Source organism: Scyliorhinus torazame, chromosome 10 (genome assembly GCF_047496885.1).
Source record: "Scyliorhinus torazame isolate Kashiwa2021f chromosome 10, sScyTor2.1, whole genome shotgun sequence".
NCBI classification, from domain to species: Eukaryota; Metazoa; Chordata; class Chondrichthyes; order Carcharhiniformes; family Scyliorhinidae; genus Scyliorhinus; species Scyliorhinus torazame.
The window spans coordinates 208,220,052-208,247,757 of NC_092716.1; the positions used below are offsets into that span (position 1 = coordinate 208,220,052).

The 27,706-nt window shown below is 49.0% G+C and overlaps 1 protein-coding gene and 1 pseudogene across 2 annotated transcripts in view; both read right to left on the minus strand.

The window, feature by feature from the left end:
• The window catches only part of LOC140384543 (uncharacterized), a 246,255-nt gene that overhangs the window by 142,787 nt on the left and 75,762 nt on the right, over positions 1-27,706 (minus strand). For both annotated transcript variants that reach the window (XM_072466336.1, XM_072466335.1), the window contains 2 exons: positions 25,472-25,854; positions 13,017-13,116 (listed from right to left, as the gene is read on the minus strand). In XM_072466336.1, the coding sequence (XP_072322437.1) occupies positions 13,017-13,116; positions 25,472-25,854 (483 nt within the window). The remainder of the gene's footprint in view (positions 1-13,016; positions 13,117-25,471; positions 25,855-27,706) is intronic.
• LOC140384776 (eukaryotic translation initiation factor 6-like) lies at positions 312-7,023 on the minus strand (annotated as a pseudogene).

Genomic DNA, 27,706 nt, shown 5'->3' on the forward strand with positions numbered 1-27,706 from the left:
GTTGTCTGCATTTTTAAAATAAGAGATTTATTTATTCAGAAGCAGACTGATCTGTTTAATCAACACATCGCGACAATTTCATCACTTTGTTTTTTACACAGCAGATTCCCTCATATATTATTTAATTTTGAACAAGGCAGATTATGAGGTGTGGGATGTTTGGAAATCAATTATGAGCAATGTGGGTGCATCCCAGGAAGAATTGCCCTATCAGTTCTGAGCAGTGTGTGGTCTCCCTTGCTCGTCCATTCTGTAGATACAGACGATTAACATATTTTTCCCGAAGCTGGGTCCACAACCGAATCTTTTTGCTAAACTTTCAAGAGTGAATCTCTCATTCTCATTGCAATGCTCTGGGGCTGAGCTTCATTTAATCTAAAAACACTCAATAAACGACAGCTCTCTGATGGTAGCATCAAGGCCACAAAAAGTACACCAATCATTCACCAAGATCCCGCCGGATTGTGCGCAGCACGGTAGCATAGTGTTTAGCACAGTTGCTTCACGGGTCCAGTGCCCCAGGTTTGATTCATGGATAGGTCACTGTTCTCCCCGTGTCTGCGTGGGTTTCCTCAGGGTGTTCCGGTTTCCTCCCACAGTCCAAAGATGTTCGGGTTAGGTGGATTGGCCATGTTAAATTACCCTTAATGTCCAAAAAATGTTAAGTGGGGGTTACTGGGTTTCGGGGATAGGGTGGATACGTGGGCTTCAGTAGGGTGTTCTTCGTAAGGGCCGGTGCAGACTCAATGGGCTGAATGGCCTCCTTCAGCACTGTAAATTCTATGATCTATGAATTACCTCACTACGGCGATTCACTGTGCCAGCCACCAGAGGAACCTGAAGCAGGAATGAGAGCTCATCCTGGTCTCCAATGGCTGTCTTTGGATGTACCAAGCCTCCCTGGTTGCTGAAGGTACATTAACTGCCTTCTCGAACCTGCTCAGCATCAGTCTATCGGAAAACCACCATCTTCAGTGCATCAGCCAAGATCTCTTCCATCTCAGACTTCCGGTGGTGACCATGGTGCGAGTGGTCGCACATTTGGTAGCACTCGCTCAAGGCAGTTTTATTGGTCCTTTTGGTCTTCCACTCAGGATTAGATATGAAGGCGCGTGGGGTGGTGGTCCTGATGAGTAAGTGGCGAGCGTCTGAGGTGAGGAATATAGTTGCGGACTCGGGGTGGTGATGGTGAGTGGGAAATTGGAAGGGATGCCGGTAGTCCTTGTAAACGTCTGCCCCAAATTGGGACGACGTTGAATTCATGAGGCAGGTGCTGGAGAAGATTCCGGACCTGGACGTGCACTGGCTGATTATGGGAGAGCGGGGGGGGTGGTGGGGGGGGGATTTTAATATGGTTGTTGAGCCGAAATTGGATTGGTCGAGTCCGCGGTCGGGGAGGGAATTTAAGGGGTTTATGGAGCGCTTGGGAGGACTGGGCCCATGGAGGTTTGGAAGGCTGAGGGCAAAGGTATTTTCGTTCTTCTCCAATGTACATAGGGTGTACTCCCGGAACGACTATTTTGTGATGATAAGACTTTGCAGGCGAGGATGAACGGCTCAGAGTACTCGGACCATGCGCCGCCTTGGGTGGACATTCGAGTGGATTGGGGGGGGGGGGGGGGGGGGAGGAGCAGCGCCCGCAGGGGATGTTAGGTGTCGCAGGCCTCGATTTCCTTATTTTAAAGAAGGATTGACCTGGAGCAGTGTGGGTCCTACCGTCCAATTTCATTGCTGAATGTAGATGCCAAGTTGCTGGTTAGGATCTTGACCTCACGGATTGAGGACTATGTGCCGGGAATGATAGGGGAAGACCAGATGGGATTTATAAAAGGGAGGCGTTTGTTAAACGTTGTAATGATGCCTCCAGAGGGACGAATGTGGAGGTAGCGGTCGCTATGGACGAGGAGAAGGCCTTTGATAGGGTAGATTGGGACTATTTGTGGGAGGTGCTGGGCAGGTTCAGGTTCGGGCAGGGGTTTGTGGCTTGGGTCCGGTTGTTGTACCGGGCACCGGCAGCGAGTGTACAGACGGACCCGGTGAATTCGGGGTATTTTAGGCTGCATTGTGGGTTGACAGGGAAGTCCACTCTCCTTACTGCTTTTTGCTTTGGCGATAGAGCCATTGGCTGTGGCGCTTAGAGCGTCAAGGGGTTGGCAGGGGATAGTGGGGGGGGGGGGGGGGGGGGGGGGGGGAGAGCATTGGATCTCGCTGTATGGGGATGATTTATTGCTTTATGTATTGGACCCACTGGAAGGTAGTGGGGGGGGGGGGGGGGATCATGGGCATATTGGAGGCATTCGGCCGGTTCTCTGGGTATAAATTAAACATGGGGAAGAGTGAGGTCTTCCCGATCCAGGTGAGGAGGCAGTGGAGCAGATTGGGTGAGCTGCCATTCAAGGTAGTGGGGGGTGAGTTTCAGGTATCTGGGCAGTCAAGTGGTGTGGAGTTGGTCCAGCTGCATATATTGAATTTGGCATGACTGGTGGAGCAAATGAAGGAGGATTTTAAAAGTAAGGACATGCTCCCACAATCGTTGGCCGGGCAGGTGCAGTCTGTGAAGATGATGGTCTCCCGAGATTTCTATTTCTGTTTCAGAACCTCCTGTTTTTTTCCCAAAGGCTTTTTTTAGGACGATTAATGCACTGTTCTCGGGGTTTGTATAAGTGGGTAAAGCCCCAAGAAGGTGCTGCTAGAGTGGTGGGAGGTGGTGGTGGTGGTGGTGGTGTTGGTGGGGGGGGGGGGGGGGGACTGTCCTTGCCAAGTTTAATTAACTATTACTGGGCAGCATATATAACCACTGTAATTGATAATATGGAAAGATGTGTCATTTGAAACATGGAAGTCTGGCAATATCGGGTCTGAGAGAAACATGAGAGGATACAGGGAAAGATCCCACAAAGGGTTAACAGCAGCTGCAAAGAGCAGGATTGTAAAATGCAGATATCCTTGTCAAGCATGCTTAGCAAACACACAGGATTTTGAATGAAGCCAAAAACAATGGCTCACACCTTCGTTGAAATTAACTATCTTAGTAACCAGCTGGAAAGGAAAGGAGGAGGTTCAGTTGAATTTGGTGATAATTCTAGGTGTGAAATTTTGCTAATATCAGGTAAATTAAAGAAGACTTGAGACTATCAGTCTACGAGAAACATAATTCAAAGCCAAAATCAAAGTCAAAATTATGAGCTGAGGACACAATTGGAAAATAAAACTATAGAAATGACAGGAACCAAACCAAAATTCACACCTCTTGAAACCAAAGCATTTTTGAATATCACAAAGGAACTTTGAACATCACAAAGGAAACAATGTAATCGGAGAGCTGAGAGGTGAGGTCATGTCAAAATGAATACTTAGTTGTATTAGAATGTTTAGATCAAAGATACTTTTTACAATCAAAGTGATAAAAGTCACTTTACAATAAAGTCATAAAAACTAGATAACTGTTAGAAAAATATATAAACCCGAAGAAAGGGGACAGCAGGCAGAACCAGAACTCAGGGAGAAGCAGAGAAGGAACAAGCAGCTCAGAGTCAGATTACAGTCAGCTCGGCCATGGGAAAGGGACAGGGCAAAGCAGCCGAGCTAAAACAGCTAATACATCTAAGGAAGGCTAGAATTTAAAGAGGAGGCAGAGTCAGCTCAGAGTCAGCTCAGAGATAGCCAGCAGAGCCAGCTCTCACAGCTCAGTACATGGGAAAGATAGGACACAGCAACTGAGCTCACCAGCGAAATCATCTAAAGAAGACCAGATTTTAAAAAGAAGATTGATTGTCAAGTTGGGCCTGAAGGTCCCTTCAACCCACCAGAAGGATCCAGCAGCAAGATCTTTTTACTTTTCTGTAAAGACAGTGATTGCATCTTTTAAAAAGAAAAAAATATATAATAACAAAATAACTTAATTTAACCTGAAACAGTGGTTATTCCAAAGTCTACTTTACTTACTTAGCAATGCGGGACCCAGGATCGATGCTACTAAGTGGTAAGTAGATGAAATCTTCGATGAAGGTATGGGTTATACTGGGGGATAGCTTGAAAATCTGAATAGCACCCACTGAAGCCTGCATCGGAGTCAGAGAGTGAGAATCCCTGTTCACCATTTAGAATGTCGGCCCTTTTTGGTATAGGGGGACTTCTAAGAATAGTGGCGAGTTTTCATCAACACCATGGAAGTGGATAGTGGAGGAGGGGCCGGTATGGGAACAGGTGGAGGCAGTCTTGTAAGGACTCGAGCTCAGGGGCACTGTTGACGATGCCACTGTTGTTTTTGCCGGCCAGATACTCCACTAGTCCGGTGATGGTGGGGACCCTGAGGGTGTGGGGACATTGGCAACAGCACCTGAGGCTGGAGGGTGCCTCGGTTTGGGCACCGACCTGCGGGAACCATAGGTTTGCTCCAGGTGGGTAAAAGGTGGAATTTCAGGGGGGGCGGCATGTGGGGATTGAGCCGTTTGGGGAACTATTCGTTGGGAGCAGCTTTTTGAGCTTAGAGGGGCTGGTAGAGGAGAATGAGCTGCCCAGTGGGAATGGGTTCCGGTACTTGCAGGTGAGGGACTATGTGAGGAAGCAGGTGCCATTCTTTCCCGACCTGCCATCCCCGGAGTTGCAGGACCCAGTGGTGTCGAAAACAGGGGTTGGTGAGGGCAGAGTGTTGTAGATTTATAAAGAGCTAATGAACTGGGAGGGTGCCCCAATAGGAGAAGTCAAGTGCAAGTGGGAGGAAGAGCTGGGGAGGGAGTTGGAGGCTAGGCTGTGGAGGGAAGCTTTGAGGAGAGGGAACACATCCTCTTTGTGTGCTAGGCTTGGCCTTATTCAATTCAAGGTAGTATACAGGGCACATATGACATTGGCCAGGATCAGTTGGTTTTTTGAGGGGGTGGAGGATAGGTGTGGGTGGTGGGCAGTGTGCGGGTGGGCCCGAGAACCATGTCCATATGTTTTGGGCCTGTCCGAAGCTGGAGGGATTCTGGCGGGGGTTTGCTGACGTTATGTCTGGGGTGTTGAGAGTGAAGGTTGTCCTGAGTTCAGAAGTGGCAATCTTTGGGATTGAATTGTGGGAAGAACCGGTAGTCCATGGGGTGAGAGAGGCTGATGTGCTGGTCTTTGCGTCCCTGGTAGCCCGGAGACGGATCTTGCTGGAGTGGAGGGACTGTGGGCCGTTGAAACCGGGGGTGTGGTGAGCGACTTTGTGGTATTCCTCAGGTTGGAAAAGATCAAGTTCGTCTTGAGAGGGACTGTGGAGGGGTTTGCCCGGAGATGGAAACCGTTTATTGACTACTTCAAGAATAGTTAAGAAGTCGGGGGGGGGGGGGGGGGGGGGGGTGGACAGTGCAATGTTAGTTATTTATTTGCTACGTGAATTGCTTTTTGCTCTCTTTTTGGTTGTGGAGTGTTTGATGTATATATACAAATGCCTTAATAAAAACAGTTAAAAAGAAAGATTTCCTCCGTCCCTCTGTCAAGATCTGGGTGCACCAGGGCCACATAGTCATTGCAGGTGATAACATTTCCAAGTGCAGAAAGACATTTCTCCACTCTGGATGGCTGCAGAGTCTGGCAGACAATTGTGGATATGTTGCAACTCGTGATCTGTTGTGTTATTAGGGACCATTACACCATGTCAGTTCCCGATACACATTTTTCCAATAATTCTGCATCCTGCAATGGAGCCATGGACCACGGGAATAGTCTCAGATAACTCCCCTGCAAAGACACCATAGAAGTTCTCGGAGCTGCCGATTGCCACCAGGCAGTAGGTGTTGAGTTTAGTGAAGCAGTCAATCTCATTGTTGATCTCAAAGCAAGGGCGGACAGCTATGGTGGGGGTATAGGGTCAGTTTCCATCTAGAACTTTTGATCAAACTTCTGCGTCAATGTTTACAGCCGTAAAGTATACTGTTTGTTTTCCTATCCAAAGTCATTGTCAGCTGCCATAAGGTAGTTGCAGTATCTGGACACGAGACGGCTCTGTGAAGTGATTTCTGAAGTCTTCCAACTACAACAATGTATATTTATTTTGCACCTTTAACGTGGTAAATCATCTTAAGGTGGAAATGTCATCGAACAATGTTTGACACCAAGCTACATAAGTAAATATTAGAGGTAAGGACCAAAACGTTTGGTCAAAACGGCTGGTTTGAGGAGCATCGTAGAGAATTCAGGAACTTAGGACATAGGCAGCTGAAGATATGGCAACCGATAGTGGAATGTTTAAAATTGGAGATCTTAAGAGGCCAGAGTGGGAGGAAGAGAGGTAACTCAGAGAGGTGTGGGGCTGCAGGATATTACAGAGAAGCAGGGAGAGGTGAAGTGATGGAATTTCATGAGAATTATAAAACTGAGGTGTTATTTAATCAGAAGCCAATATATGTCAGTGAACACCTGGGTGATGGGTGAATGGGACTCTGTTTGACATTGGCTACAGAGCTTTAGATCACTTCAAGTTTAGATAGAATAGAACGTGGCCAGAATGGCATTGGAATAGTCAATTCTATAGGTAACAAAGATATGATGAGGGTTTGAGGTTTCAACAGCAAATTAATAGAGTCAGGGGGGGTTGGGTAATGTTACAGATGTAGGAATATGTGGTCTGAATGATGTTAGTGATATGTAACTGGAAACTCATCCCAACGTCAATGATGACACCAATGTTGTGAACAATATGGTTCAGCCTCAGATAGTCTCTACAACCTGTTCATAGGTCCGGATCTTTGCTCCTGAGGCGGGTGTGCAGAGTCAGGAAATTTTCAGACTCACTGAACCTGCCTCGGGATAAACAGTGCAGGAGGCAGGTGCATGCTGGAGTCAGGCCAGCCAACCTCGGAAACTGTTTGGAGGTCACAGGAGCTGCCAAGTGCCATGGTAGACTGGTTAGAAGGCCTGCGTTGGTGCTCTGGAACTTTGTCCCAGTTGTAAGAAAGACAATTAGGGACTTTAGACTTCACCCCTAACACTCTGTCACTGCTCCCACCCTCTCCCAACTCATGCCCCTCCACCCACACCATGACCCCTCATACCATCCATGCCTAACTATGCCCCTCTACCCATTCCCCATGGCCCCCAATAGCCACTATGCCAATTTAGTGTCAACTCATTGATACCCACGACCCTCCCATCCTTTCCTCTTATACTCTCCATTCCAACTCACCATAGGTAATCCTCAGGAGTCATACCGAGATAAAATAAAATAAAATTCTAACTATCTATTACAGACCAATACATTTTTTAAAAACACGAATTAATAAATGGCCATTCAATACATTTAAATCACTTTAAATGCTTAATCCTTTATAAATTCAAATATTTTGCATTCACAGACCCACATTAAGCCAGATAATCCCTTAAATACCTATTTGAGCTGTCAATCAAACTATGAATTTACAGCACCCCCGCTGTGATAAAGGTAGGTTGCGGAAGCAGTCAATCAGTATGATAGCCCTCAGGCTTCTGTCAACAAACAGCTATTAAAATTGCAAGAAATGATCTTTTTCAACTCAGAAACTCAGCAAGCTGTTACTTTTACAAAATTTTTAAAGTAGGGGATTTAAATAACTTGATAGATTGACTACTCCACAGATCTTAGACACCTATTATGCACATTCACATTTATTCTTAAAGATCATAAGTCACACAGCGCGGAGATTTACCTCACTCCAACAAAAATGGGGTCTGTTTGAACTCAGCATGGATTTCAAATGGCCCTCCTGGGATTCCCCAATGTCTGAATCAAATCACACCCCTTACCTCTGGCACAAATACGATCTGTTGGAAATGGGGGCAGGGCATCTGGATTAGGGGTCTGGGCATCATTTTGGATAAGGTGCAGAGTATTCACGACTCTTGAAAATCTGGACCATGGAATCATAGAATGACACAGTACAGAAGGAGGTCATTTGGCCCATTGTCCATGTGCTGGGTCTTTGGTAGAACTATCCAATCACACCACTCTCCTACAGTTTCCCTATAGCCCTGTCATTTTTTTTCCTTCAAGTATTTATCCAATTGTCTTTTGAATATTACCATTTTACCTGCTTTCACTACGATTTCTAGCAGTGCATTCCAGGTCACAACAACTCACGGTGTAAAACAAAATCGATTCTCATGTCAACGCGTCTTCTTTTATCATCATCTTTTCTTGTAACCAAAGTCTTTCATCCCTGGTACCATTCTAGCAAATCTTGTCTGCACCCTTTCCAAGGTCTTGACATCTGTTCTAAAGTGTGATGGCCAGATTGAACACAATACTCCAGGTGAGGCATAAGGTTTAGCATAATGTCCTTGCTGTTGTACTCTAGTCCTCTTTTAGCAAAGCCAAGGCTGTCAAGTCCTTTTTCAACAGTCTTTTCAACCAGCAACTCTCCAAGATATGTATCTGTACGCCTCAGATCCCTTCATTCATGGACACCCCTATTTATTTATTTATTTATTAAGGGGCAATTTAGCAATGCCAATCCACCTACCCAGCACATCTTTGGGTTGGAGGAGTGCAACCTACGCAAACACAGGGAGAATGTGCACACTCCACATGGACAGTGACCCGGGGCCGGGATTGAACCTGGAATTTCTTCACATTCACTATCCCAAGGGCTGAGGAAGCTCAATCACTGAGCATGTTCAAGCCAGAAATCGAAACATTTCTAGATATTAATGACGTCAAGTGATATGGGATAATGCGGAAAGTGGTGTTGAGACAGATGATCAACCATGATAATCATCATTACTACCAACAGATCAGATCTAAGCTCTGCAGTCTTGTCACATTCAGGTGTGAATGGCTGTTCCTTCACTGTCGCTGGGTCAAAATCCTGGAATTCCCTTCCCAACAGCACTGTGGGTGCACCTACACCACAAAGACTGCAGTGGTTCAAAAAGGCAGCTCACCACCACGTTGTCAAGGACAATTAGGAATAGGCAATAAATGCTGGCCTAACCAGTGAAACCCACCTCCCAAGAATGAACTTGAAAAAATGTAACCCCTCAAGTGTCTGAAATACTTCCTCTTTCACAATCACCTAGGCAGCCTCATCTTCCTTGGTAAAGATGGATGCAAAGTATTAATTTAATACCTCAGCCATGTCCCTTGACTCCATGTGTAAATTCCCTTGTTTTGGGCCATAATAGGCCCCACCCCTCCTCTTATCACCCTCCTACTATTTAAATGCCGAGAAAAGACTTTTGGATTCCCTTTTATGCCAATCTCTTCTCAAACTTTCTCTTTTCTATTTGCATTTCAATTCCCCTATGAACCTTCTATATTTAGCCTGATTCTCAATTGTATTATCCAGCTGAAACCCATCATAAGCACATATTTTCTATTTAATCTTAATCACTATCTCTTTCATCATCCAAGAGCTCAGGATTTGTTTGCCATACCCTTCCCCTTCATGGAAATAAACCTAGACTCTACTTGAACTTTCTCTTCTTTGAAGACAGACTGTTATTCAGTAGTTTTGCCTGCTGATTCTATTGTATCTAGGCCTGATCCATTCTTACCTATTTAAGTTGACTGCCCCCCCCATTAATTATTCTTACACTGGATTGCAATCGTGGATGATCTGATAGCCTATAGGTGTGGAGATATTTTGACAGAAGGAGGCCAGAATCAGAATCTAGTGAGACTGAGTTTGCCAGATGAACCTGAAGCAGAACAAGAAAAAACTGAAGATAACTGAAGTCAGGGAGAGAGTTCATGCACTGACAATGAAAGGTGTTATTCCTGATACTGTAAGAGCTGCAATAGAAATACAGCAACTGATGGATGTGAAGACAGTGCAATCATTTGTAGGATTTGTGAAGTGCCTAGCCAAGTTTTTACCCAATTTATTGTCAGAATATGAACCTCTTCCCCAAGCCCACTATAAAGGATATTTAGTGGTATTGGGGCAAGCACTATAAAGAATGTTTAGTGGTATTGGGGCAAGAAACGAAGCAACTTTCACTCACATCTGACAGATAGTGATGATAACTCCAGTCAAGTTATCAAGAAGTCAAAGATGATAGCACTAAGTGTGAAATTTTCCAGATTCAATGAGAAGCAACAGCACAACATGCTTGGGAAGTCAACAAGCCAGCAGACATTGAATCTGACAGACAAGAATCTTACTCAGATCAAGCAAGCTACACAATGAGATGCAACTCTTCAAATGTGACAGGAAGTAGTGATGAAAGACTGGCCTGAAACCACCAAGGATGCACCTCAATACAAGAGAGTATTGGGCTTGCAGATATTAATTAATACCCAAGATGGCATTTTATATAAAGGAACTACAGTCATTATTACTAAGGAGATGAGAAAAGAGATGCTGAAGCACATACATATCAGCTATCAAGGAGGTGAGTGTTGTCTGAGGAAGGCAAGAGAAGTGCTCTGCTGGATAAATCTGAGCAATGAGGTTAAGGCCCATTTCAGCCAGTGCCATACTTGTAATAAACATCAACCTAATCAAGCTAAAAGCTGTTTGGCCAAGTATGGCATAAAGGAGCACTAGCAAAACTGGAGTCAATGGGAATCTGGGCAGAAACTTTCTGCTGGTTGGAGTCATACCTGGCATACAGGAAATCAGTTGTGGTGGTTGGGGGTCAATCATCTCAGCTCCAGAACATCACTGCAGGAATTCCTCAGGGTTGTGTCTGAGGCTCAACCATCTTCAGCTGCTTCATCAATGACCTTTTTTCCATCATAAGATCAGAAGTAATGACTGCAGAATGTTCAGCACCATTTGTGACTCCTCAGATACTGAAGCAGTCCATGTGCAAATACAGCAAAAGCTGTACAATATCTAGGCTAAGGCTAACAACTGGCAAGTAACATTTGCGCCATACAAGTAACAGGCAATGACCATCTCCAATAAGAGAGGATCTAACCATCGCACTTTGACATTCAATGGCATTACCATCACTGAATCCCCCACTATCAACATTCTGGGGGTTTACCATTGACCAGAATCTGAACTGGACTAGCCATATTAATACTGTGACTACCAGAGCAGGTTAAAGCTAGGAATCCTGTGGCGACTAACTCAACTCCTGACCCCCACAAAGCCTGTCCACCATCTACAAGGCACAATCCAGAGTGTAATGGAATACTCTCCACATGCCTGGATGAGTGCAACTCCAACAACACTTAAGAAACAGGACAAAGCAGCCCACTTGATTGATATCTCTTGCACAAATATTCAATCCCTTAATCACCGACAAACAGCAGCAGCTCTGTGTGCCGTCTACAAGATGCGCTGCAGTAACCCACCAAGGTTCGTTCTGCAGCACCTTCCAAACACAAAACCACCACCATCTAGAAGGAGAAGGGCAGTTACCTGAGAACACCATCACCTGGCGGTTTCCCTCCAAGTCACTCACCACCTTGACTTGAAAATATATTGCCGTTCCTTCACTGTTGCCCAGTCAAAATCCTGGAACTCACTCCTGAACAGTACTGTGGGTGTACCTACACCTCAGAAACTGCAGTGGTTCAGAAGGCAGCTCACTGCCACCTTCTCAAGGGCAACTAGGGATGGGCAGTAAATGCTGCCCTAGGGTGGCACGGTGGTTAGCACTGCTGCGTCACGGCACTGAGGAACCGGGTTTGATCCTGGCCCCGGTCACTGTCCTTGTGGAGTTTGCACATTCTCCACGTGGCTGCGTGGGTCGCACCCCCACAACTGAAAGATGTGCAGGGTAGGTGGATTGGCAATGCTAAACTGCCCCTTAGTTGGAAAAAAGAATTGGGTACTCTAAATTTATTTTTAAAAACGTAAATGCTGGCCTAGCCAGTGACACTCACTTCTCATAAATTAATTTTTAAAAAAATGTTGATGCTTGGTACAGAAGACGGTCTGGAGGATACCAATCTATCACCAATTTAGACATAGTTATTGAATGCACCTGTGCTATGGAGGAAGCATGAAGATCTAAGACTTTTAAAATAGTTATCTTTTTATTCTCTTTGCCTGTGATGTTAATGCTGCACTGTAGTGACACGGTTTTGTTCTACTGCTATGTGATTCTTACTTTCTTTCTTCTTGGTTATGCATAAGCAATTGTATCCTAAGCAATTTTCATAAGGACATTGAAGTAAATTGAATTGAATTGCACCTTCAAATGATAGTGCATGCAATTTGGTTATTCTTTTCCTGAAAAGGGGAATGTTGGAGAAATATCTGTGTGCACTAATTGCCTTGTGCAATATGACACGGTGGCACAGTGGTTAGCACAGCTCCCTCACAGCGCCAGGAACTCAGGTTCAATTCGGGCCTTGGGTCACTGTCAGTGTGCAGTTTGTACTTTCTCCCCGTGTCTGCGTGGGTTTCCTCCGGGTGCTCCTGTTTCCACCCACAATCCAAAAGATGTGCGATTAAGGTGGATTGGCTATGCTAAATTGCCCCTTAGTGTCCAGGGATGTGCAGGTTAGTTTATGGGGTTACAGGTATAGGGCGGGGTGGACATTGGTAGAGTGCTCATTCGAAGGGTCGGTGCAGACGCAATGAGCCAAATGGCCTCCTTCTGCACTGGAGGGATTCTATATTCCTATGAAGTCATCCTCTATAGGTTGAGGGTAATAGCGATTTTAGCCTCCATGGAACAGGAATCAGACAGGATCAGATGAAGTTCAAGATCAGCCATGATCTTATTAAATGTTGGAACAGCCTTGAGGGGATGTATAGCCTATTCCTAATTTCTAGCGTCTTATGAACTCATGGAAAAAGCCAGAGAATAAACCATCAAATATCACACACATATACAGTTTTGACACAAAACAGGAGAGCCTGGAACATAGCTTTGATAGGAATTCATAAGATGACAACTTGTTTAGAAGTGCATGGCATTCTGTCAATGGATTGCCTCATCAGTTGTAGGCTAACGTGAAATGAAACGTGGGGTGTCTGTGATGAATATAGTTCAGTACTACGCTAAGTCATACATTTGTGAACCAAGGCCACGTGTCTTCTAAAAAAAATTATTAAAGACTATCACAATACTTATTTTGACTAAAGATGAAAAGGTTTTGTTGGTAAGAGTACCTGGGAGGTGCGCTGTGGTAAAGAGGACAGTTTGACGGAGTACACTTTCTCTTTCTGGTTTCCAGTTTGATGTTCCTCTGTCGTGCTATTATTTAAGCAGCTGTCATAAACAAATACAAAAGCAGAATGTGAGGATGGACTAATGTTAATGTGATTCCAAGATCTATGTGCTAGCCATGTGGCAGCTTGATTCAACTGATAGCATATCTGCGTCTGCGTCAAGAGTTGGAAAGTTCCAGGATCACTCCAGGAATTGAATATACAATCTAAATTGACATTCCATTGCAATAATGAGCAAGTACTTCACTGTTGAAGTGCATAATATATCAAACTACTGTCTAGTCTGCCTGTTCAGATTGATATTAAAAATCCCTTGGCATTATTGGTGAGGCAGATTTTCCTAGAACCTGGGAGTGATGGAGTGATCAGGGTTCAGTGGCAATAATGCTCTTGAGTGAAAGCAGCTAAATATTGATCCATATAATTATGATTAATTTAACAAAGAAAACAGCATATTGCAGACCACAGCAATGATTGTCACAAACTGAAGTGTTGCTGAAGACATTATCAATTGTAAAAAATATATTAGCTGGAAAATACCAAATATTACTTATGATAAGAAAACATAGGATTGGGAAAGCTTGTTCAGTCTTTTATTTAAATTCATTTACTGGATGTGGGCGTCATTGGTTAGGCCAGCATTTATTACCCGTCCCGAGTTACACCCTTCAGAAGATGGTGGTGAGCTGCCTTCTTGAACCACTGCAGTCCCCAAGGTGTAGATTCCTCTACAGTATTGGGAGGGAGGGGATTCCAGGATTTTGACCCAGCGACAGTGAAGGAACAACGATATATTTCCAAGTCAGGATGGTGAGTGACATGGAGGGGAACCTCCAGTTGGTGGGGTTCCCAGGTATCGGCTGCTCGTCCTTCTAAATAGCAGCGGTTGTGGGTTTGGAAGGTGCTGTCTAAGGAACCTTGACGAGTTACTGCAGTGCATCTTGTAAATGGTACACATGGCTGCCACTGTTTTTCGGTGGTGGAGGTTTTAACTGTTTGTGGAAGGGGGCGAAATCAAGCGGGCTGCTTTGTCCTGGATGGTGTTGAGCTTCTTCAGTGTTATTGGAGTTGCACTCATCCAAGCGAGTGGAGAGTATTCCATTACACTCCTGACCTGACGACGTATTTCATTATCTGAGGAGTCGCATATGGTGCTGAACATTGTGCAGTCATCTGCGAACACCCCCACTTCTGACCTTATGGTGAAAGGTCATTGGTGAGGCAGCTGAAGATGGTTGGGCCTGGGACACTACTCTGAGGAACTCTTGCAGTGATATATTGGAGCTCAGATGATTGATGTCCAACCACCACACCATCTTCCTTTGTGCCAGTTATGACTCCAACCAGTGGAGAGTTTTCGCCCTATTCCCATTGACTCCAGTTTAGCTAGGGCTCCTTGATTTATCAAGACATTAGTGTAACTGGCGAAGAGGTGCACCGGGTTCAACAAGGCTAAGGCAGTTTTATACCGAAGGAAGATCCGGTTTGGGGTACTGTACTCGGTGAAACTGTGGGTGACTTTTGAAGGCTGGGAGTACTATTTTGAAACCCCAGAGGAGGCCAATGGCTTCATCAAAGACCATAAATTGGGGGAGAACTGAATATTAATGGGAATCGGAGGAGGTGGAACAACAGAGATCGGAAGATGCGGGTACAGGGGGGACTGGAGGGTCGGTGGCTTTTTCTTGGATGGAGTGATTCTAGCGTTGTGAATGTTTAAGGGGCAACAAATTTGTAAGGGACAACTGCATCCCACCCCTCTCCCGCCATTTGTGGTGTTTTTCCTTTTGGATGGGGTGACCTGTGGTTCTGAATCTGTTTTTCTTTTTGTGGGGGAGGGTGTGGTCCTCTGGGAAACTTTGCACGGACCAAGGAGGAAAAGGCGGGGGTAGAGGTGGGTAACATGAGCCGTCAGGCCGGTGCTGCCACGCTGGCAAGTAATGTTGGTGAACAGAAGTGAGGTGGGGGAGGTGGGAGGGGTTGGAGGGGGAGGGTAAAAGGTGGATGTGACGTGGCAGTGTTGGAGAATGAAAGGGATCAAGGGCGGAGAAGGGGGCCATCTTGGATGGGCCCGGTTCAGCGGGGGAAAAAATGAAGGTAGAAATGGAAGGAAATGATGTCCTGTGGTAGAGGCGAGTGGAGACATAAGCTCCTGTAAGACTTGTACCATGGAATGTACGGGAACTGAATGGGCCGGTGAAGAGGTCTCTGGTCTTCACGTACTTGAGGAGCTTGAAGGCAGTGTGGTCTTTCTGCAGGAAATTCAACTCTGGGTGTAGGATCAGGTTCAGGTTCAGAAAAGAATGGATGGGTCAGGTATTTCACTTGGGGTTTGATTCAAAGTCGCGGGGCATGGTCATCCTACTGAGCAAAAGGACGGGGTTTGTAGGGGCCAAGGAAGTGTGGGATCCGGGTTGGAGGTATGTGATAGTGAGCGGGGTGTTGAAGGGGATGCCGGTGGTGCTATTGAACATTTATGCGCCAAATTGGGATGATGAGGGGTTTGCGAATGGGTTGCTGGGAACGATTCCAAACCTAGACACGCATCAGTTGATTATGGGGTGTGATTTTAACTGCGTGCTGGAACGTAGGGTGGATAGTTCGAGCCGTAAGTCAATGGGAAGGTTGAGGATAGCGAAGGAGCTGGGAAGGTTTATGGAGAGGATGAGAATGGTGAATCCATGTAGGTTCAGGAACGCCGTGGGGAGGGAGTACTCCTTCCCGCACGTGCACAAGGTACACTTAAGAATTTACATTTTTGTAGGGAGCCAAGGTGTGCTGGTGGGGTGGTGGGGGCAGAGAATGTGGGAATTATGATCTGAGACCATGCACCGACTGGCTGGTGGTTAGGCTCAAGGCTGGATTCGGGGCTTTTGGCAGATAAGGGGCTGGATTCTCCATTTTTGGGACTATGTCCCCACGCCATCGGGAAAACTGTGGTCTTTTACGCCAGGAAAACTGACATCAAGATTCCCTGTTTTGCTGGGGGCTAGCAGGCAGCTGTCGTAGAGCTTGCAGCTCTAGCTGCTGATAAGGACCCCCGCACTTCCGGGTCAGAGGCCACGCATGCGCATGGCGGACTCAGTCCGCGGACCTGGACCGCCAAAGTAGTGCCCCGCATCAGCCGCTCGCTTGCCCAGGACCGCCCGCACACTTTTCCCCCCATCCCCGAATGAAGGCACCCCTGCCCGCTGATTGACCCTCCCTTGACAGTGGCGGCCCCGGACTGAGTCCGCAGTCGCCATGCGAGGATCACAGACGGTGGGACCATGTTAGAACCACGCCATTGGGAATTTGGCCGGTTGGCAACAGAGCATTGCAGGGCAGGCTTTGGGCAATAGCCTGAGGCGGTGGATACTCGGCGCGGCGTACTCCACATGTACGACGATTTTCGGGGGGTGGAGAATTGCAAAACTGGCGCCGGTCCCGATTCCATGCGCCAAAACGGATTCACCGCCCCATCGCCGAATGCAATGTTGGTGCTGAAGGGCGGATAATCCAGCCCAAGGGGTACTGAGAGAAGGTGTGGTCGGTGATGAGAGACGATGTGGAGTTGAATCAGAATGGGGGTATCGGCAGGCACATTTTGGGAGGCGTTGAAGGGGGTTGTTCAGGTAGTAAATGCTGGCCTAACCAACGACGCCCACATCCAGTAAATGAATTTAAATAAAAGACTGAACAAGTTTTCCTAATCCTATTTACCTTGTTCAAGACGCACAGAGATAGGAGGAGGAGGGAGGATATGGTCTGTTGTTGAACGAGATAATCGTGGTGGACAGGAAGTATTCGAATTCCCCCACCAAGGTGGGGTTGGCAGATAGAAAGAAGTCACAGGGGCAGTTTGATAGGTTGATGACGGGGAAGGCAGTGAGGCAGTTACGGACGGCGAGGGGGTTGCAGTATGTATATGGAGGGAAGGCGAGTCATATCTTAGCCCATCAGCTATGGGGGCAGCCCACGTCCAGGGAAATTATGAAGGTATGGACAGGGAAGGTGGAGGGGAAGGGGGAGGTAATGTTGGAACTGAGGAAGATTAACGAGGCATTCAGGGAGTATTACGAGAAGTTATGTAGGGCCAAGATGGGTGGTGAGGAAGGGGATATGGTGTGGTTTTTGGATGAGCTGGCATTCCCAAGGCTGGATGAGGAGAGGAGGTGTAGCGCACAATGACTTACGCGAGACGAGAAGCGATGAAGTCTATCTAGGCTTTATTAAGCGAGACTTGTCCCCAGCAGCTCAGCAACAGAATGAGGCTGCGGGGAGAAGCTTGAGCTCTTATACTCCGCCTTCAGGGCGGAGCCAGAAGTCGGCAGATCCAACCAGGACCCGGGACCTGTCAGCCAATAGCCTCTCGGCTTCACAGGTACCACATTACCCCTAATACATACCACCACATTCACCCCTTGTTAAAAAGGAACCCGGCGGGGTGGTGGTTCGCATGGTGGTAGGGGTTTACAAGACTGGCCCTGGAACACATTTCAGACTGTGTTAATACAGCTTTAGCCCTACACTGGGCTATGTACAAGTTTGTGAGAACTATTTACAATACGGGCAACAAAAACATTTTTTTTTTGTTACAACAACATTCTTGCTTTTTCTTGGTGTCACGCGGATTCCACGAGTCGAGCGGGCGGTCTGGTCTTCCTCGTCGATCGCCTCAGCCCCGGTGGTGGTGCAGGTGCTTGCTCGGGCGTTGTCGTCTCCGGGAGCGTTTCGCTGTTTGTTCCTGTTTTACTCCTGGGCGGGCACGGGTGGAGGACCGATCCCCCTGGGAAGGGGGCGGTCGCAGGGTGCGCTGGTGGTAGGGAGGGGGTGATCGGTGTCGGGGGTGTGTGTGTGTTGCCGGCGGGCGCCAGGTCCCATAGGGAGACCGTGTCCTGTCGGCCGTCGGGGTACGCGCGTACTGCGGGTTCGCGTGGAGGTGAACCCTCTCGACCAATGGATCCGATTTGTGCACCCGCACATATTTCCGGAACAAGATGGGTCCTGGGGCCGCCAGCCAGGTCGGCAGCGACGTTCCGGAGGAGGACTTCCTGGGGAAGACAAGGAGGCGCTCATGCGGCGTTTGGTTAGTGGTGGTACACAGCAGCGACCGGATGGAGTGGAGAGCATCCGGGAGGACCGCCTGCCACCGGGAAACTGGGAGATCCCTGGACCGTAGGGCCAGTAGGACGGTCTTCCAGACCATGCCGTTCTCCCTCTCTACTTGCCCGTTCCCCCGGGGGTTGTAGCTGGTCGTCCTGCTCGAGGCTATGCCCTTGCTGAGCAGGAACTGGCGCAGCTCGTCGCTCATGAAGGAGGACCCCCTGTCGCTATGGATATACGCGGGGAAACCGAACAGTGTGAATATGGTGTCAAGGGCTTTAATGACTGTGGCCGCTGTCATGTCGGGGCAGGGGATGGCGAAGGGGAGACGGGAGTACTCGTCCACCACGTTCAGGAAGTATGCGTTGCGGTCGGTGGAGGGAAGGGGCCCTTTGAAATCCAAACTGAGGCGTTCAAAGGGGAGGGAAGCCTTGATCAGGTGCGCTCTATCCGGCCTGAAAAAGTGCGGTTCCTGGTGACTGTACGGACCTCCTCCACAGAGTAGGGGAGGTTGCAGGACTTTATAAAATGGTAGAATCGGGTGACCCCCGGGTGGCAGAGGTCATCGTGGAGGGCTTGGAGGCGGTCTATTTGTGGGTTGGCACATGTGCCGCGGGACAGGGCATCGGACGGCTCGTTCAGCTTTCCGGGACAATACAAGATCTCATAGTTAAAGGTGGAGAGCTCGATCCTCCACCTTAAGATCTTGTCATTCTTAATTTTGCCCCGCTGTGCATTATCGAACATAAAGGCTACCGACCGTTGGTCGGTGAGGAGAGTGAATCTCCTGCCGGCCAGGTAATGCCTCCAATGTCGCACAGCTTCCACGATGGCTTGGACTTCCTTTTCCACTGAGGAGTGGCGGATTTCTGAGGCGTGGAGGGTCCGGGAGAAAAAGGCCACGGGTCTGCCCGCTTGGTTAAGGGTGGCCGCCAGAGCTACATCGGATGCGTCGCTCTCGACCTGGAAGGGGAGGGACTCGTCGATGGCGCGCATCGAGGCCTTTGCGATATCCGCTTTGATGCGGCTGAAGGCCTGGCAAGCCTCTGTCGACAGGGGGAAGGTAGTGGACTGTATTAGCGGGCGGGCCTTGTCTGCGTACTGGGGGACCCACTGGGCGTAATATGAAAAGAAGCCCAGGCAACGTTTCAGGGCTTTGGAGCAGTGGGGGAGGCAAAATTCCATAAGGGGGCGCATGCGTTCGGGGTCGGGGCCTATTACTCCATTGCGCACTACGTATCCCAGGATGGCCAAACGGTTTGTGCTAAAAACTCATTTTTCCTCGTTATATGTGAGGTTCAGGGCGTTTGCGGTCTGAAGGAACTTTTGGAGGTTGGCGTCGTGGTCCTGCTGATCGTGGCCGCAGATGGTTACGTTGTCGAGGTACGGGAACGTGGCCTGCAACCCGTGCTGGTCAACCATTCGGTCCATCTCCCGCTGGAAGACCGAGACCCCGTTCGTGACACCAAATGGGACTCTTAGGAAGTGGTATCGCCGCCCGTCTGCCTCGAAGGCGGTGTACTTGCAGTCACCTGGGCGGATGGGGAGCTGGTGGTAGGCGGACTTGAGGTCCACGGTGGAAAAGGCCTTATACTGAGCAATCCGATTGACCATGTCGGATATGCGGGGGAGAGGGTACGCATCTAGCTGCGTGTACCTGTTGATGGTCTGGCTATAGTCTACGACCATCCTTTGCTTCTCCCTGGTCTTTACGACTACCACCTGGGCTCTCCAGGGACTATTGCTGGCCTGGATTATGCCTTCCTTCAGCAACCGCTGGACTTCAGACCGGATAAATGTCCGGTCCTGGGCGCTGTACCGTCTGCTCCTAGTGGCGATGGGTTTGCAATCCGGGGTGAGGTTTGCAAACAAGGACGGCGGTTCAACCTTGAGGGTTGCGAGGCCGCAGATAGTGAGTGGGGGTATTGGGCCGCCGAATTGGAATGTTAGGCTCTGAAGGTTACACTGGAAGTCTAATCCCAGTAATGTGGGCGCGCAGAGTTGGGGCAAGACGTAGAGCCTGTAGTTCTTGAACTCCCTCCCTTGCACCATTAGGTTTGCGATGCAGAACCCTTTGATCTCCACTGAGTGGGATCCTGCAGCTAGGGAAATCTTTTGCGTGCTTGGATGGATGGTCAGAAAACAGCGTCTTACTGTGTCTGGGTGAATAAAACTTTCAGTGCTCCCGGAGTCGATCAGGCATGGCGTCTCGTATCCGTTGACCAGCACCGTTGTTGTTGTCGTCTGGAGCATCCGGGGCCGCGATTGATCCAGTGTCACCGAAGCCAGTCGTGGTAGTAGTGTCGCGGCGTCTTCTTCGGACCCTGTGGGGCCGTCGATGCTGGGGTCCTTTGTTGTCAACCAAGATGGTGGCGTCCATGAATCGCACGCGGCCGGGGGTGGACAAAATGGCCGCCCCCATGGGTCGCACGTGGTCGGGGGTGGACAAAATGGCCGCCCCCATGAATCGCACGTGGCTGGAGGGTCACAAGATGGTGGCGCCCATCCTCCCCTCGTGGTGCCCGGGACCCAAACTGGCGGCGCCCGCGGGTCGCACATGGGGCGCTGGGGGGGTTGGGGGGTGTTTGGGATGTGCTGTCCTCGTTCTTCTCTGGGGATTGCGGCGACCCCCCGGGACCGGCACACTGCCGCGTAATGGCCCTTTTTGCCGCAGCTTTTACAAGTAGCTGTGCGGGCCGGGCAGCGCTGCCGGGGGTGTTTCGCCTGTCTGCAAAAATAGCAGCGGACCCCCCCGGGATGGTCTGGCGCTTTAACCGCGCAAGCTTGCGGGGGGGTGGGCGGGGGGGTGGGGGTGGGTGGGGGGGAGCCGGGGAGTTGGTCGCGACGGGGGTCCACGGAGCCCAAGGGGCTGCCGCACGGTCGGGGCCATAGGCGCGGGCATTTTGGGAGGCCACATCAAGGGAGGCCGCAAGGGCCCGTGCCTCTGAGAGTCCTAGTGACTCTCTTTCTAAAAGTCTTTGACGAATTTGGGGAGAGTTCATACCTGCCACGAATGCGTCACGAATTAGCAGGTCCATGTGTTCAATCGCGTTCACCGGCGGGCAGTTGCAGCCTCGTCCCAAAATCAGCAGCGCGCCGTAGAATTCCTCGAGCGATTCTCCGGGAATTTGCCGTCTCGTCGCGAGTTGGTGGCGCGCGTAGACCTGGTTTACGGGCCGAACGTAGATGCCCTTCAGCAATGCGAGCGCCGTCGGGAAATCCTCTGAGTCTTCTATTAGTGAGTAAATTTCCGGGCTTACCCTCGAATGCAGGACCTGCATTTTCTGCTCTTCCATGATCCGGCCGGGGGCCGTTCGGAGGTAGCCTTCGAAGCATGCTTGCCAGTGTTTGAATACGGCCGCCGAGTTCGCTGCATTCGGGGCGATCCGGAGCTCCATAGTCTTTTAAGCTCGCTTAATAAATTGTAGCGCACAATGACTTACGCGAGACGAGAAGCGATGAAGAATGAGGGAGAAGCTTGAGCTCTTATAATCCGCCTTCAGGGCTGAGCCAGAAGTCGGCTGATCCAACCAGGACCCGGGACCTGTCAGCCAATAGCCTCTCGGCTTCACAGGTACCACATTACCGCTAATACATACCACCACAGGAGGCAGATGCAGGAGGTACCTCTAGGACTGGGAGAGGTGATGGATAACATAAAAAAGATGAAGGCGGGGAGTGCCCTGGGCTGGACAGTTACCCAGCTGAGTTCTATAAGAGGTTCACGACGGAGCCCGCAGCACACCTATTGGAGTTGCTGCAGAAGGAGGAGTTACTAGAGACCCTGATCCAGGCATCGACCATGCTATTCCCGAAGAAGGGGAAGGACCTGTTGGAGTGTGGGTCTTATAGGCCCACTGTTAAACACGGATGTGAAAGAGTTGGCCAAGTACGTGGCGGGGAGGGTGGGAGTATGCAGCCCAGGGGTGGTTGCAGAGAACCCATCAGGTTTCGTAAAGGGCAGGCAGCTTTCCAGTAACATTAGGTGATTATTAAAAACGATCATGACTGTGTCGAAGGGGTAGGTACCTGGTGGTAGTGATCTCTATGGATGTGGAGAAGGCATTTTGACTGGGTGGAGTGGCGGTACCTGAGATTTTGGGAAGATTTGGGTTTGGCCTGAAGTTTGTGTCTGTTGTATGTGGCCCTGGTGGCGAGTGTACGGACAAGTAAGGTGAGTTCACGGAGCTTTGGGCTACGTAGGGGAACGAGGCAGGGGTTTTCTGCCCTTGGCGATGGCCCTTAGGGGGTTGGTAGAATGGCAGGGGATTGTGAGGGAGAGTAGGGAACACAGGGTGTCGCTGTACGCAGATGATCTGCTGCTGTTCGTGTCTGACCTGTTGGAGTGCACAGGGCGAATTATGGACACACTAGAGCGGTTTGGGACCTTCTTGAACTATAAGTTGAATGTCGGAAAGTGTGAGGTGTTTCCGGTAAATGCAGTGGGTCAGGGAGCCAATCTTCGGGCGTCGCCATTTAGGGTAATCGGGGGTTCAGGTGACGGGGTAGTGGTCGAAGATGCACAAGTGGAACCTGACAGAGTTGGTGGAGGAGGTTAGGGAAGACTTTAGGAGATGGGATATGCAACACCTGACATTGGTGAGGAGCGTCCAGGTGGTAATAATGAATGTTCTGCCAAGGTTCCTGTTTATATTTTAAAACCTCCCGATTTTCATACCGAAAGCCTTTTTCGGGAAACTGGATACAGTGATTTTGGAATTTATATGGGCGGGGAAGGGACCTAAGGTGAAGTGGGCCCTGTTACAGAGGCAGAGGCAGAAAGGGAGGGTTGGCACTGCCAAACCTGTTGCATTATTATTGGGCGGAGAACGTGGAGGTGAGGTGGTGAGAAGGAGAGGGATCTGAGTGGGTTAGGATTGGGGAGTAGTCCTGTAAAGGGTCCAACCTGAGGGCCATGGTGACGATGTTGCATCCGCTGGCACCGAGGAGGTACATGACGAGCCAGGTGCTGCGGTCCATGATCAGGATGTGGAACGAGTTGAGGAGACACTTTAAGATGATGGGGATGTTGGTGCTGACACCATTGTGTGGGAACCATGGGTTTACAGCCAGGGGTTTAAGCAGCGGCGCAGGTGATAAAGATGAAGGAAAAATGGGAGGAGGAGTTGGGAGGACAGATAGGATGGAGAGTGTGAGTGAGGCGATGCACCTAGTGAATTCGACCTCCTTGTGCACGAGGATGGGTTTGATTCAGTTTAAGATGGTGCATTTGGTGCATATGACTCGGGCGAGGATGAGTGGGTTCTTCCGGGGGTGGGAGACAAATGTGAGTAGTGGGGCTGCGAAAAGTTGGGAGAGATACTGGGAGGGGTGTTTGGGATGCTAGCAAAGATTGTGGGGGTAGAGACCGGGCCGGACCCTATGGTGGAGATTTTGGGGGTATTCGAAAGGCCGGAGCTGATGGAGGGGAGGAGGGCCGACGTTGTGTCCTTCGCCTCTCTTGTTGCCCGGCGAAGGATTCTGTTGGAATAGCAGTCGACAATGCCACCGTGGTGGCGATTTGGCTAGGGGACCTGTACAATTTTCTCTGGTTGGAAAAGATTAAGTTTGAATTGAGTGGATCAGCAGAGGGCTTTGAGACGTGGTGGGGGCTGTTCATGACCATGTTTGAGGAATTGTTTGTCGCGGGGGGGATGGGGGGGGGGAAACTTCCCAAATTGTGAACTGTGAGGTGTGAAGAAAGTTCTTTTTGACTTATATTTTTGTACTTTTGAGTATGTTTTGAATCATGACTGGAGTCACATGTAGGCCAGACCAGGTAAAGATGGCATAATAAGCTTCTAGATAAGTACATCTCTCTTGTGAACAGACTTTCCATTCTTCAATATTTACAGAATCTCCTGCACAATTCTGCTGAAGCCACTGTTATATCATGATACACATCACTATCTCGTTACTATAACTGTTAATACATTATTCCCATCTCATTAACACATTATTCCAACATCATTCCTTTTAGCCCATTATTGCACAGAAGGCACACTGTCTAGTATTTTTGGCATACACTTTCAGCTTGGAGAATCGGACAGTGTCTGCCCATACCAGTTTTATGGCACTGCGGAAGTTGAAAACAGCGCGTCTGCATTTGAAAATATTTTAAAATTTTTATTTAATGTAATATTTTTTAAAGATTCCCAAAGGCTGAGTTATAGGGCTGGATTCTCCCAAAATGGGGTTGTGTCCCCACACTGGCATAAAAACGCAGGCTTTGCATTCCCGAGTTTCCTGAAAAAAACCCAACCTGATTCACTTACCTTCAGGGGGCTAGCAGGGACCCAGAGTGCCTCACGCAGCTTTGGCTGCAGACACAGGCCCTGCACTTCCGGTTCCGAGTCCTCGCATGCGCACGACAGCGGCCTCCAGCAGCCGGGCCGAGCACCATGGCGGACTCGGACCGCAGAGGCATCTGGAAGATGTAGCCCCACCCCGATCGGTCGCGTGCCCGAGGATCTCTCCCCCGGCTACCCATAAGGCCGCCCCCGCCCCCGGTGCCCGATACCCCCGCCCCCCCACCAGGGTGGCCGAGGACTGAGTCCGCAGCCACCACGCGAGAGGCCCGACCTGCCATAGCATGTCAGAACCCGGCCGGTTGGGAGCGGAGGATCGCTGGGCGGGCCTCTGGCAATGGCCCCCCAGCCGCGTGGAGCAATTTGCGAATGCGCGGATATTCGGGGCCTGGAGAATCGGCGGACCGGTGCCAGGCCCAATTTCGTCATGAAATTTGATTCTGTGCCCCCGCGCCAAATGCGATTTTGGCACAAGTCTGCAGAGAATCCAGCCCATAGTCTCTGCTGCATGGCTATTATGAGGCATGGGAGAGATCCCAGTTCTCATTCACTTTTATATGTCAAAGGCACATCTCAGACCCATGACCTCCACTATCTTCAAGGCCAAGGACATGTGGGTGCAACCAAACTGCAAGTTCCTCTACAAACCACGCATCATCTCGACTTGAACATATATTGTTATTTGTTGCTGGGTCAAAATCTTGAAACTCTTTCCCCAACAGAAATGTGGGAGCACCTTCACTACATAGGCTGCATAAGCTCAAATGGGGAGGTTACAATTATTGTTTCACCGGCAATGAGGGATGGGCAATAAATGCTGGCGACACCCATATCCCGAGATCCCGAAAATTACTGTTTTTTAATCCTGGCTGAGCGATGGTGCCGGGTATCAAGGGTCCAGAGAAAAGAGAGAGAAACCTTTAAAAATAGAAGCTCCATCATTAAAATGGGGGGGGGGGGGGGGGGGGGGGGGGGAGGAGGAGGAGTGGAAACTTTCCTTACCTCTGATGTACAATTGTAATTCCTGTTGAAGAATTATATTCTTCTGACATCTGGCAAGACACCACATCGAGTGAGACGGTAGTCATACTGCTCTTGGCGATGACTCTTATGTATAACTGGTCATTGCTGGTGGCATCAAATGGAGCACGGGCCTTGGCTGTTCTCCTGCTGAAGTTGAACTCTTTGCTGAGCTGGATCTCAAAGCTATAGAGCCCAAACAACCTCTCTGCAGTACTATTCAGTAAGTTCAAGTCTTTGTTGCCATTATTGGATCGCCGGAATTTACATGTCATTGGGAAGGCCACTCTTTCAGTCTGTGCCAGTGTTTCATTTCTGCTCCGGCTGATGATTTTATTTGTGAAGATGGAGTGAAATTCATCTTCCTGAGAAAAAAGTCATATGCTACATTATTCGGGATGCAAAGGAAATAGTTCCCATTTTCACAGATGTCGCTATTCACATTGGACCAGTGTTCCATTGCTTAATACTTCGCTCTTGCCTGGTGTTAGGAAGAGAAAGTTGGAGCGAAGCCTCGAATTTAAGGGTGCGCACCTTAAATTCATGATCATGATTGCACATGATCTGCATCAGTTAGGGAATTTGCCTGACAGACGAGGAAACAACGGGAATGACACAAGATTGACATCGGGATGCTTCCTAGATGTCAGGTACCAAAAAACAGGATCAAATGGAAAAACGCAACAACATAAGAGTGAAAACTTATTGTACACCCGCAGTACAGTACTCAGTGTTAGCCTAGGTAATCTACTCAAGTCTCTGGAGCAGGACTTCAATCCCAAACCTTCTAATTTAGAAGGCAAAATCTAACCATTTGAGCCAGCATTTAGCTCCCAACATACAGCTACAACTGTAAAATTTGTGCATTCCATCGATCATATGAAGGCGATTTCATGGACGCGATCTACCAGCCACGGCGAACTGGGGCACGACGCAGCCGGTAGATGCCGGGAGAGGCTTCTTCCAGGATCCATTCAGCTCATGAGATCTCACAAGACATTGCGAACTGGACCCTGCCCATTGTGGACGGGCTCAGTATTTGGTAAATCTGCATATTAGAGTGAGTAGCTAATCTGATCCCTTCACCTCAGAGACCTTAGGCAAGTGCCGTTCAGTACTGGTCCCCACAAATGGAGACCAAGCGGAACGGCACTTGGGAGGGTTTCCCAGGGAATCGGAGGCCCCCAAGCAATTGGTCCACAAGCAGGGTGGCACCTGGCACTGCTGATGCCACCTGAGGATGGCAATGCCAAGGTACCTGGTTGGCATTCTGCCAACCCTGGGATCAGACCCCGGGGTGCTCTCTCTGTGCAGGGGACTCAGAGACCCGCTATTAGGTAGGTTGGTGCTTTGGGAGGTTCAGGGGGCGCATTGTGGCCGGGGGGGGGGCAGTTCGAGAGATCGGTGAGCCATTTAAAAATGGCTTCCCGATCACTTCCTGCACTGATGAGTTCTGGCGAGCGGAGCCCCTCAGTGCAGGAAATAGGATTAAGTAAGTAAGTGCGTCCTCGGTGGGGCATTCCCCGCTGAGGTCCCGGATTGCCACAGAATCTTGTGTGATAGTGTAGTCTTCCTCAGTGCTGTGAGCAGCTAAACATCTCGACATTGGACTCTGTTGCAATTCGGGCAACTACAGCAACAACAACTTGTATTTACATAGCACCTTAACGTAAATAAACTTCCCAGGTGCTTCATGGGGGCATTCTGAAGCAAAATATGACACCGAGCCACAAAAGGAGATACCAGGGCAGATGATCATAAACTTCGTCAAGGAGGTAGGTTTTAATGAGTGTCTTAAGGGATGGATTAATCGGGGGATCAGGGGTTATGGGGAGAAGGCATGAGAATGGGGATGAGAAACATTTCAGCCATGATTGAATCGCGAGCAGACTCAATAGGGCGAATGGCCTAATTCTGCTCCTATGTCTTATGGTCTTATAGGTGCACAATTAGGCCATTTGACCTCTCAAGCCTGCTCCGCCATACAACTAGATCATGGCTCAACTTCTACCTCAATCATTTCCCCACACTATCTGCTTAAGAATATTTAGCTTAGAGCAATACTACCCAATTTGACTACGTTTGACCCCATTTAAATGCTTCAGATTTCATGTGACCCCAGAGTGAAAATTTGGTGGGGGGATGGGGGAGTACAAGGCCTGCACTGCGGGAAACTTCAGATAGACAGCTTGCACAAATATTATTGTGCAGAGCACT